The 12394-nt window shown below is 36.3% G+C and overlaps 1 protein-coding gene across 3 annotated transcripts in view; it reads left to right on the top strand.

The window, feature by feature from the left end:
- Window positions 1–12394, top strand: part of raph1a (Ras association (RalGDS/AF-6) and pleckstrin homology domains 1a) — a 58347-nt gene that overhangs the window by 35309 nt on the left and 10644 nt on the right. For 2 of the 3 annotated variants that reach the window (XM_083537977.1, XM_083537976.1), the window contains 5 exons: window positions 1170–1289; window positions 1675–1780; window positions 2021–2625; window positions 4153–4227; window positions 9137–9214. In XM_083537977.1, coding sequence (XP_083394103.1) covers window positions 1170–1289; window positions 1675–1780; window positions 2021–2625; window positions 4153–4227; window positions 9137–9214 — 984 coding nt within the window. The remainder of the gene's footprint in view (window positions 1–1169; window positions 1290–1674; window positions 1781–2020; window positions 2626–4152; window positions 4228–9136; window positions 9215–12394) is intronic. The other variant, XM_083537978.1, reaches the window with a different exon arrangement.

Below are 12394 nucleotides of genomic sequence, written 5' to 3'. Positions count from 1 at the left end.
TCATTAAAATCTTTATAGACAATAAGCATTTTAAACTTTGTGATGGTAAGACATGGGAAATACATTTTTATCTATTTTCAGTGATGCAACATGACTGTAGTAAATCAAACAGGAACAGAGATCACTATAATCATTTTGTCTAGTTTATTTGAAAAGATCTTCTTTATTTTCATATAGTTAAGTGGAAAGTCCTGGGGTTAAGACAATGTCCTTCTGATCAGAAGGTTGTGAGATTGAAGAACAGCACTACCAAGTTGCCGCTGCTGGGCACTTGAGCAAGGCTCTTTACCCTCAGCTGCTCAGTTTTATAAAGGAGATAATTGGAAGTCAGTCTGGAAAATGGCATCTACCAAATACTAGAAATGTTATTTATCCTTTGTGTCTTTATTCTTATTCTCTATGTCAGTGAAAAAAAGAGCCCCTTTTCAGATGAAGCAGTTCAGAAGACTTAATATGTTTTGATAGTTTGGATTATTTTTGTGCCAGAATATTTTATTTGAGTTTGTGTTAACATGTGCTGCTGAGGATTTGGAGCATAGTTGAGAATTTAATAGTTATGACAGTGATTGCTTGACAGTGATTTGACAGTGATTGCTTGTTTATGTTTATGGACAATATCCCAGGAGCATGTATGACAGGAGATAATGTCCAATTGTACTGCTGTCTATCTGATCCTCTCCATTTTTTTCTTTCTCCCAGGCTGTTTCTCTCTTACACACACGCACACACACACACACACACACACACACACACACACACACACACACACACACACACACACATAAACACACTACATCTGTTTATCTCATGTGTTTATACACACTGCAGGGGCTGCTCTCCGCATCATTAATAAATCAATCACGCTGTTGATGGTAACTTCAAAGATGTTTAAAGTAATGGTTACTCTGCATGGTGTCAATTGTTGAAACATGTTAAAAAAATTCTTATTCTGTAGTGTTGCCAGGATATATTTACTCATTAACACTAGGGGGCAGTGTAAGATCATTATTGAATACAATATGGCATCAAACAGTATGTGTGTTTGTTTAAATATCAATAAAGCACAGTAATATAGGTTCATATGTGTTCTAGTTTAGACATCTTCAGTGTGATTTCTGATGAAATTGTATATTTAGTATACTTATATGCTGTATGTGTTTGTTTCTCAGATGGAGCAGTTCTCAGATGATGAGCTAGACCATGCTGCTGAGGAAGACAGTGATAAGGAAGACCAGGACCTGGACCAGATGTTTGGGGCATGGCTCGGGGAGCTGGACAAGCTAACCAAGGTTGTGCGTGTGTGTTTTAAATTACAACTATAATGTATCGTTTTATATATATTAATAAGTGATATGCTTTGTACGTTCTTTATAGGGAAACTTTATTAGGAATGTTAGTGAATGTTAGTGAAAGCCATGACATTTATTGAAAATCTGTGTTATTTTGACAGCAAACATTTCTCTGCAGATTAAGAGTATTAGTACCCAGATTATTTCCTATGAACAGTCTATGAATGTCATTCTGTGTTTTCACATACAATGAATTCCCCACATACTAAATGATTTGATGAATATAAATACTTCATGTTTATAAGATCAGTTCACATCTATAATAAAGTTTCTGTGGAATACTTAAATGAAGTATTAAGCTTTGTCTTATTATATTGCTTTGTAGAGTTTGGATGATGGAAAGACAGAGAAAGGGGTGCAGAAAGCTCCTCTCAGACAGGAGACTAACATGGCAAACTTCTCGTACCGGTTCTCCATATACAACATCAATGGTCAGTTTGATGTTTCCCATTTTCTACCCAAAGACAGACACACACAACCTGCATCTTTAAGATAAAATATTTCAAACATGATTCACCTCTGATAAAAACACATAATAGATGCTAATACCTTTTGAAATATTGAATTATATTTTACTTTATAACTATATAATGATTCAGTGCAAGTCATTTTCATGGTCACTTGGTGTCAACCCCACTGTAACCAGATGTTTTGTTTACTTAATCACACAGAGGCACTAAACCAGGGGGACTCTGTGGATCTGGATGCCCTAATGGCAGACCTGTGCTCTATCGAGCAGGAGCTGAGCACCATCGGCAAACCAAGTAGTGGCTCTGCACGACTAGGCCTGAGTGGAGAAGCCAAAATGCGACAGAAACCTCCAGCTGGCCGTAGCCACAGTGTGAAGCACACAGGGGGAAGTGGAGGCAGCAGTGGAGGTAGTGGAGGCAGCAGCAGTAGCAGCAGCACTCGTGTCTCGCCTGCATCTACGATCAGGCCTGCGCTTGCTTCCAACTTCTCCCTGGATGACATCACTGCCCAGCTGGAGCGTGCCTCGCAGAGCATGGATGAGGCAGCACGCCTCAGTACAGTGTCCCTCGCCTCCACCTCCTCAGCGCCGTATTCTACCTCTACCATGAGGAGGCCTGCCCATCACCATCACCGGCGCACCGGCTCGGTAGGGACTGTCATCGAGCATGATGTGAGGTCCATTGTGCACTCGTCTCGCTCCAGCATCAACTCTGCCTCAGCATCCAGTGTTGACTCGCTGGAGATGGACAAGTCAAGGCAGCCGGAGCAGGATAGTCTCCAGGAGCATAGCCAGCAGAGCTCAGAGGTAACTCTTTTGTTTCATGTGTACAATAGCATAATAAGCTAACATGCAGTGGATACAGATACAAATTAAAAAGTAAAATACAATCTAAAATAAAATATGCTGTTTATTATAGCAAAGTTGTTAAAAATGTGTGTGCGTGTGTGTGTCTTTTGATTTGTGTTTATGAGGTAAATAGGCTGGCACTTTTTTCAGTCACGCTCTCATTCTTCATCTCTATAGCATCTAAGCAGGACATTCACAGCCTCCCACTTTCACTGCACTCATCTGTTCCACCCACAAACAGATCCAGGTCCATTAAGATCGCATCAGTCTAAAATCACAGACAGGCACTCTAGAGACACATGAACCGTTAGATAACTTGTATTAAAGTGATGGATTGACTTGTTCTTTCGGTAGCTCTCTCTCTAGAAGACAGACTAGGACACCACACTGGAATTTACTAAAAGGAGAACACATTTTAAATATACACCAATCATATTATTTCTTTTAAAATCGAACCATTGTGTGGAGACAACATACACAATTCAACTGCTGCCTTCATTGTTACAAAAAAGGCCTAACAGGGATGACTGAAATGGAGGCAGCAGATGTGGAGATTAAGTGGAAGGTTCAGGTTTCTGCATGTCTTTTTTTTAACGTCACAGCGAATGCCACTTTGTCTCTTTGTGCAGAGGTGAAAATATATAGATGCACGTCAAGCTGTAGCTGTTAGCTGAAAACATTTCGCTAATCATTCGACTCACTGGTTATTCTGTGAATTCCAGGCAATCATAAAGTGTTATAACTGAAATAAATTGCAAAGCATTCATTTGAATGTATTCAATATTCAAAATGATTCGATGAGCAGAAGTGTTACGATGTCTGTAGCAGTAAGTACACAGTCAGTCTTAAAGATCTGCTGTTGAGATATTATAGTAAAAAAGTTCACAGAAAACTTTATTTTTGCTAATTTAAAGTGCTTACTGAAGAGGTTCAGGAAGAAGTAGGTCTTTGGAAAGTGTCTGAGCACATATCCCTGGGGTTTTATGATTGCTGCTGCTCAGGGTCTGTCATATAGACAATTTTACCTGAGTGTATATGAGATTATGCATGTACAAAAAAAAAAAGACAGATTTCTTATGTGTTGGGGACAAGATTTTTGTGAGTTAATACATAAGTCACATACAGCTCAGATCTAACGCATCACCAACTATAGCAAGAAAAATTTATGCAATAAAATGTATTGTATAGTTTTTGAAAAAACATGTATCAGTGTTAAATGTGAGTAACATAAAGCAAATGTTATTATTGATCAATATTTAAATTAATCTTTCACATTTATTGCATTTACAGGTCCTATGACCACCACCTGCTTTAATCTGCTGTGCTTTCACAGATTTGCAGTTAATAATCACCGCTCTCTCTCTCTCTCTCTCTCTCTCTCTCTCTCTCTCTCTCTCTCTCTCTCTCTCTCTCTCTCTCTCTCTCTCTCTCTCTCTCTCTCTCTCTCTCTCTCTCTTCCTCTCTCTCTTTTTCTTTTGCTCAAAGCATTCGTATCTGGACAGGGAGACTTCTCTGATTCTGAAAAACATTGCAGGAAAGCCCTCTCACTTGCTGACAAAGGTGACACCCTGATTTCTGTCCATGTAATCACTCTTTTCTGGTGGCTTTTTAACATCACTCTGCATCACCCTCATGCACCCTGCATTTCCCCTTGCTTATAGTTGGATTTCTGAGCGGTCAATGATAATTTCTCTTGCATGTTGGCTTTACATTTGTCCTAGTTTGCTGCATACCTAGCCTGACCCTGAACCCTGGTCCATTTGTTATACAATTTTAAACTACAAATATTTGACAAGCATAATTATGCATCTCAGTTTTGGATGGAATGATAATTTCTGTAAGTGTTTGTTGGGAATGTTTTGACTGGTGTTGGTTTGAACTCTGCACTGCTTGATCATGTCATGTGTCAGTGTTCATAGTCGTAGTGCTAGACACATTAGTTATGATGGTTATGATTATTTATTCGGTAATCACAGCATGCTCACAGCATGCATCCATCACATGGAAAGAATTGACATCATTCTAATGTGTAGACTATAAAAAATCATTCCGGTAGCTATAAGTGAGGATAAGAATTTTGCTCAATGTTGATGTGAAAAGCATGTGCTTGCATGTGTCAGCATTTTGAGTGATGAATCAGCCTCTCTGCTACAAAATACAGCTCATTACAACAACGTCTGAACATTTACTTTTGTGTTGTATTTGTATTATTTTGTATGCAAATCAAAGACAAAATTGTTTTCAAAACAACACGTGGTTTAATAAGAATTATATTTTTTATTTTTATATAAACATTTCTGTAATTATTTTAAAAAATCTTATAAGGCTATAATTTTAGCTGTAGTATGTAGGAAACATTGTAATCATAGCCCACCAATTGTTTTTTAAATGTCTACATCTTGTCACTGAGTTGTTGTTAATCTTCTCGTCTTTGAAACGTTAGTAATTGACTTTTGTACAGTGAGTTAAATGTTAATACAATTTTAAAAGATTTTCCTTGACAAATCAAGAGGTGCCAACCTTTGTGCATTTTGCATAAATTATGAGTTATCACAAACATCCAAAATAAATTCCAGAATAACAACACTCCTGATCAATATGTGAAAATAGAATTGAGTTGGAATTGGATTGACAGTTTTTGCCTTTCATGGTTGGCAGGTCTGGAAATCGTTTTGTGTAGTTAGTGTTTTTTGCTGGTTATCAGCATTTGCTCAGATTAAAAGTGCTGTATATGCAGATATTCCTTTGAATGGGGAACAGCTTCTTTTACAAGTTGTGTGCAGGTCCAGCAGGCAGTGTCTCAGGCAGACCTCTGCATCATTATAGAAAAAAAGGAACTCTTGTGTTGTATTACTGTGAATGCAAAATTAGAATTATTTACAGTAGTATTATTTATGTTTTTTCTTGAAATTTTGACTTCTTTTTGTTTTGAAATTCCTTTCAGTAATGTGTTCATTATTTGGGTGTCTAGAGTAAGGAATCCTCAGTCTCTATTCAAACAGAGGAACCAATTAACACATTTTCATGCATGTTGCTGCTCTTATTTGCTTTTTAAATGTGGGTGCTCCCCTTTTCTTTTCTCAGAAAAGAAGGGTAGAGATGGCAGAGTCCATGTTGACATATCATACAGCCATTTTCTCTTTGTAAAGTGTGTAATAGTAAACAGCACATAAACCGTGATTAAGAGGTCATAAAATGAATTCTTTTAAGGAAAAATATTACATAATACCAAACTGGTCGGTCAATACCTTCCCCAATGATTCTGAGTTCTTTATCCTCTGCACTTTGTGACTCATACACCAGTTCATTACATTTTTGTGCAGTCTGGTCTGTGTTGCTTAAAAAGTTTTGAGCTGTCTGGTGTAGATGGTGCAGCTTGTCCTGACTGACTAGAGCTGTTCAGCGTGTTTCTAAACAGGAATAAAGTAAAGCTGTGACAGAAGGGTCATGACGAAGCAGCACTCAGCCTAATTACTCGAACGAGTCTGAGAGCAAGCCAGCTCATGCTTAATTATCAGGACTCTGCGAATCGCTTACTCCACACACCAGGGCTTGTTAAAATCAGTCTTCGTGGAGTAAGAGAGTTGATTTAGGAATGCTTTTACAGTTTATATCCTAATGAATTGTCACGCATCCAGATGTTCTTATAGTGTTCTATATATTTAAAGGTAAAGTAAAAACTGTTTGAGTGTAGTTGTTTCATTTGGAATGGCTGTCTTATATGAATGTGTTTGTTTGGTATGTGAAGAGTTAAGCACTGGCCCGTGTGTGTTTAACCCAGGTTTAGTGGCTTGTCATCACTGACAGTAAATGCAGGAGGTCAGGCTGAAGAACCATGCGACCTCAGCTTTGTTAATCTCCTTTAGTTGAGGGGCAGAGTTAAATCTCTCAACCTTCCATGTGCACTTTGACCAGTGCAGTCACCTGCTTTGCATGGCCATTACTGCAAACCTATAGCAGAGAAGTCTTCCGGTCTTTTGTAGTTGATTATAACTATACTTGCAAATAATGTTAAATAAATGGCATTTCTTTCACCAGGATTATCTCCATTTCAATGCTATATATGCTATATATGCTATATATTATAGGAAAATATATATATATATATATATATATATATATATATATATATATATATATATATATATATATATATATATATATACTTTATGTAAAAAAAAAATCAGCTAAACATTACAGCCCAAATATACTTACTCACAAAATATTTTTGTCTGTTTGAGTCTTACACTCAAGTAGGTTAGTATGTTTACATCTGACTTGCTAGCAAATATGAAAAGGTTATAGTTGCCAGTTAATAATATGTTAGTCGACATGTCAAAAGTGATTCAGGTTGACCTTTTATACTAATCTGAAGCACTGTGTAAAGTCTGAAGGGCTTATTCGCTTTTTTATTTTCTTAAAAAGCAGGTGATAAATATAGTTTTGTCAGTTTGGTTTGAGTTTTAATGTCTTGAAAGGAAAAATGTTGAAAAAAATGTCAATTTCAAAAAGTATTTTCTAAGTAAAAAAATTACTCTAAGTAAAATGTGTTAGTTAAATCCCTAATAGAAATAAAGTAATTCATGTTTTTATTTATGATGAAATAGTAAATGCAAGTAGCCCATTAATTGTAGTGCAAGCTATACAAATCAAAAATCAAGACACATTAAGATATCAATTACACCCTACTTCAAGATCAGATTTAATTATGTGATGTCTTGAGGTTTCCACCCTTAGTGACTTTTTTCAAGTAGCATTAGCTTCATTGTAAAATGAAAGAGGAAAAACTTTCGACACTAAATGTCTTTTTACAGTGTACACTTTTGACACATTTGTGTTTCTGATCATAGGTTATTATATATATAGTTCTGTGAACTTGAAATTTTACTAATCCTTGCCAATTTGTTCTCGATTTTTTGGTAGCTCATAGAAGGCTCTTTAGTCCTTTGTTGTTTCGTATCGTGTAACTGGTCTCTCATCTCCTGTTGCCTTCTTTATCAGCATGTCTGATAGCTCTGGCCTTTCCAAAAGATACCTGAGGAACAACACCTGCTCAGGCGCTCTGTTCACTTACCCCAACAAACCCTTGTTTATGCCAACATGAATGCATGTTTTCCCAGCAAGCGGGCAAATTGAAGTGCCTGATCATTATTTTAATCAGCTAATTGGTCAGAGCTTCCTGTACTCTGCTGTTCTGGTGTTTTATGATGGGTAGGAGAACATCTGTTGGGTTGTCGACCCTTTCGGTTAATGATTAGCAGTTTCTGTTTGCTGTGACATTGGGATTGTTTTTTATTTGCGAAGGATCTTAAGAATTCAAGAATATAAAAAATGTTGTTTGTTATATTAGACCATTTTTTGGATACCAGATTTACCATCTGGTATTGACAATATTATATATATTATTTGTTAACTATACATTATAATACATAACAAGTAAGGAATATAACATGAAAGGTCAATTATATGAGCACTGTCATACCGTTTTAACCCCTAATAATTATGTTCAATTTTATGAAACATTTATGAGACAGGTCAGTTCTTACAATATAGCACCTGTAAGTAAGAAAAAATATGCAGCTTGTCATATTACTAATTATTAGAAATGTTGCTGTAAAGAAAAATTAATCAATTCTTTCTAACCAATCAGATTCAAGAATTTAACAGCTGTGCGAAAAAAGAGATGTAAAAATTGTGAGCTGATTGAAGGCAGTAAAGTTTAGTCTTCATGTAACTGTGCGTCCCAGCAAGACACTGCAACACAAAGAGGATAATACACTGTGGCTCGACGTGATCCTAAACCCGCTGCACAGCTGTCACAGGAAAGCATGCACACATACACGCTTGTGCACCCATGCACTTTAGATTGTGCTTCCTAGAGAAAATTAAATGGGCTTGGTTAGTCAAAAGGGGAGGGCATATGTGTGTGTGATACTGATTACGGACCGCCTCCTCTCCTAACTCTCTTTCCCTCTCTCTAATGTTTGGCATGGATGTGGTGGTGTTTTTTTTTCCCAGGATTTCTCTTTCTTTTTACATCAAGAATCCATGCTTGTTGCATGTCATTTATGGTGTTAAATTAAGATTATAGTGGACAGTATTGGTGATTCCTGTTCCTGTGTGCACCTCTTTTTCTCTGATATTGAACTCCAGAAACAAGGATACATGGATTATGGAACAGCCTTCTCTATTACGCTGTTCAACAGATCCTCCATACATTAAGAAAATTACTCATTTTGAGTCATTTTTATGTGTAGCTCTTTGGATCTAAACATCAGAGACACTGCCTGCCTGGTTGAATCTATAATTAAAATGTCTTCTTGTTGGAGAAATCAGGTAAAGTTGGAGTATAGCAACAGTGTAATCAAGGAAACGTATCAGGATTCATTCTGATGAATTCATTTTTTTTTAGTTATGTAATGTTTGTTTTATTTAATTATGTAGTAAAATAATGTGTGCATGTGTGTAGGAGGAACAGGCTGCCAAACTTAAAGCAGAGAAGATACGAGTCGCTCTGGAGAAGATTAAGGAAGCGCAGGTTAAAAAGGTGAGAATTTTCTGACAAACATGAAACATACACTATTGTTCATTATGTGAAACGTAATTTGTCTCCTAGAATATATTTAAAATGTCTTTATTACAGTTATTACTGTATTTAAATATGTACTGTCTCGAAATTCAAGTTGACATGGTCTTAGTAACTAATTTTTCATTCGGTGTTCATTTATTCCACTGTTGATTATAATTTTAATGCATGTAACATCACGTAAAACACCAAGGTTAATTCAGGGATCACTTTTACGAAGGTTAACATTAACTACCAGCTGTTGAGTCAGAATACACAAAGACACATTAACACAACAGAAGAAAAGTCGTTCATTAAAACTGGGCACAATTGTCCTATAGAACAGAAATAATGTCTAGGTCTGGAATCATCCAGTTAGCTGTTGCATATTTTTTTTTGTCCTAAAATACAATGTTTTTTGAGTGTCAGTACTTATTCATATTGGTATATAACATTGCGTATTAAATAGTGCTAAAAAGAAAAAAGTAGACAAACACTTTGACAAGTTTCTTATTCTTGTTTTCTGTACACAATGTGGCAAAATTATTGTAAAATGCAATACTTGAAAGATAAAGTCATGTTAATAAGTTTTTGACATTCGGTCTGACAGACATAGTTTTAAGTACGTTTTATCTGATTTTTACAAAAAGTTATTGTTATGCATTTCTTGTCTTGTATAAAGAATTTGCTTGTGTATTGTTAGTTAAAATCCTCTACTCTCAATAGTTCCCTTTACAGAGGGTATATGAAGAAAGTTCAGTTGATTTTTTACTAATTTAATGCCTTTACATGTTGTGACACCTGACAATATCCACAATACAGTAAATGTGATACAGTATTGATATATTATTGTATTGTCCAGCCCTAGTACAGGCTGCACTCACTGCCACCCTATAATGCATAGTTATTGATTTACCACCATGAAGATTCCTGTTATAGCACCATATAAGCATGGATTTGTTTCTTTTGCACAGAAAGCCTGTACAGAACAGAAGTAGGTCATTGCAGCAGATTAACATTGAAGGATCAGTGCAGTACAGAATTGCTAATGATTTTTTTCGGGACATTCTCACACAGTCATATGATGAAACTGGCTTGTAATGTTCTGTCTGCAATGGACACATTCCTCTTTCATTTGTTTATGTAATGTGTTAAAGTTTTTCAGGTTACCTTGAAAGGAATAAGCAAAAACGAATGGCACGTGACTAGCATTGTCAGTGACAACAATAACAACACATGGAGGAGATTAAGCACATTTCTGTGTTTGCATGTGTTTGCACATGTTTACATGCTTTCAACTATTAGCCACAATTATTTGTTTTATGTTGTGTGGGTCTGCTGACCAGATGCACTGTTGGTTTCTGGTTCATGTCAGTGAACTGCACACACTCTATTTGCTGCCCTTTAAACATACATAAATCCTGAAATCTCTCAGAGTAGAATCTTAAATGTGTATTTAAAACATGCATGGAAGCATAAAATGTAATAAAATGTTAGGATTCATTACCACTGGCAAACTGACCCTGAAGCCATTGATTTCTTGTTTTTTTTTTTTTTTTTTGCTAAACCTAAAAGTATGAATGAATGATGCAAATTGGAACAATATCCAACTGTCTAACAGGTGAGCATTTTGAATAATAATTATTAAAATAAAATATTTAATCATAATATATTTGATCAATAATAAATAAAATTTCCTTCTTTAATTTTGATCAGGAGACTAATGTATTTTAGATCACAATCATTTCTCAACTTCAGTAACTGTGGTCAGGATTGTCGTTGACTGAGCCTGTCCAATGAACACTGGGAACTAGATGGTAATACACCCTAGATGAGACACCAGTCTATAGCAGGGCACCATGCATAATCTGTGTCACACACTAATTCACACCAGGTTAACCACACTTTAGTGCAGCCAGTCCATCTGCTGGCATATTTTTGAGAGAAGACATGGGGAGAGCATGCACACCTGCAGACTTCATAACCACCAGTCCATGGGGAGTGGTAGCTCAGTGGTTAAGGGGCTGGGTTACTTATCAGAAAGGCATGGGATCAGAATTGCCAAGCTTACACTCTTGGGCCCTTGAGCAAGGCCCTTAACCCTCTGTGCTCCAGGGGCGCTGTATCATCTCTGACTCCAGCTTCTAAGCAAGCTGGGATATGCAAAAAAAAGAATTTCTCTGTGCTGTAATGTATATGTGACAAACAAAGACTATTCTATACAATAGATTTGAAATGCAAAAGTTTTGGTTTTGCTATGATGGTTTAGGTCCACAGTTGCTATGATAACATTTGGGCTGCAATTGCCACAAACAGTTTTGCACTCAAGTCCCTATCAGTGAGCATATGTTGACATATGTTGATAAGTTCACTAGTTAATGGTTAACTCCATGTTGAAATTAAAATGAATTTTACACTATATGGTGTAACAGTGCATTCTCTTTTTTGTGTATCCTCATACATTTGTGTTTAAAATCCTGTAGATGGTTAAAAGCATTAAAGAAAGTGAACAGAATCAAATTGATAATTAATTAATAGGCAGGGATTGCTATTGCACTGTAGTATAGATGATGACATGAAACATGTACTTTATCTGATGCCTTCTGAGATGACTTCAATGCGAACCTGAAAACCAGCAATAATAAATTGAAGACCATTTTATCCTTTCTCACAGAAAAACGTCTTCCCTGTTTAATTATTCTTTGTGTGAAGGAAATCATGAGTTAATGTCAGAAAATCTGTCATCAGTTTCCTATCATTCTGTTCAGATTGTACCAGCTCATAAAAAGTGATTGTGGTTATGTAGACAGTGTGAGTGTTTATGTGTGATTGAAATGGTGTTTTTGCTGGGTTGCATTGGAAAGCTTTCGACCAACTCTGAGCTGACAGAAGTAGGTCAGTGTGAACATGCTGAATGTGTGAGTAATGGAAAGAGGAGTGATTTGTACAAGTGTGTGCTTATAGACATTTTATTGTTGCTCATTCATGCAAAGGAGGAGTTTATTTTCTGAATTAAATGGATTATGGGTAAAGTGGAATTTTGACTAGTTTGTCTCTGTGGCTTTTATTTCTGTTTCTGAGCTGTTTTGGTTTAAAATTTAATACATTAAGCAATTTAAATCAGTGTGTGTGTGTGTGTGTGTGTGTGTGTATGTATGTATG

The sequence above is a fragment of the Silurus aristotelis genome (assembly GCF_946808225.1).
Source record: "Silurus aristotelis genome assembly, chromosome: 3".
Taxonomy (NCBI): Eukaryota; Metazoa; Chordata; class Actinopteri; order Siluriformes; family Siluridae; genus Silurus; species Silurus aristotelis.
The sequence above is the reverse complement of the archived record's forward strand: the minus strand, read 5'-3'. Positions and strand labels throughout refer to the sequence as shown.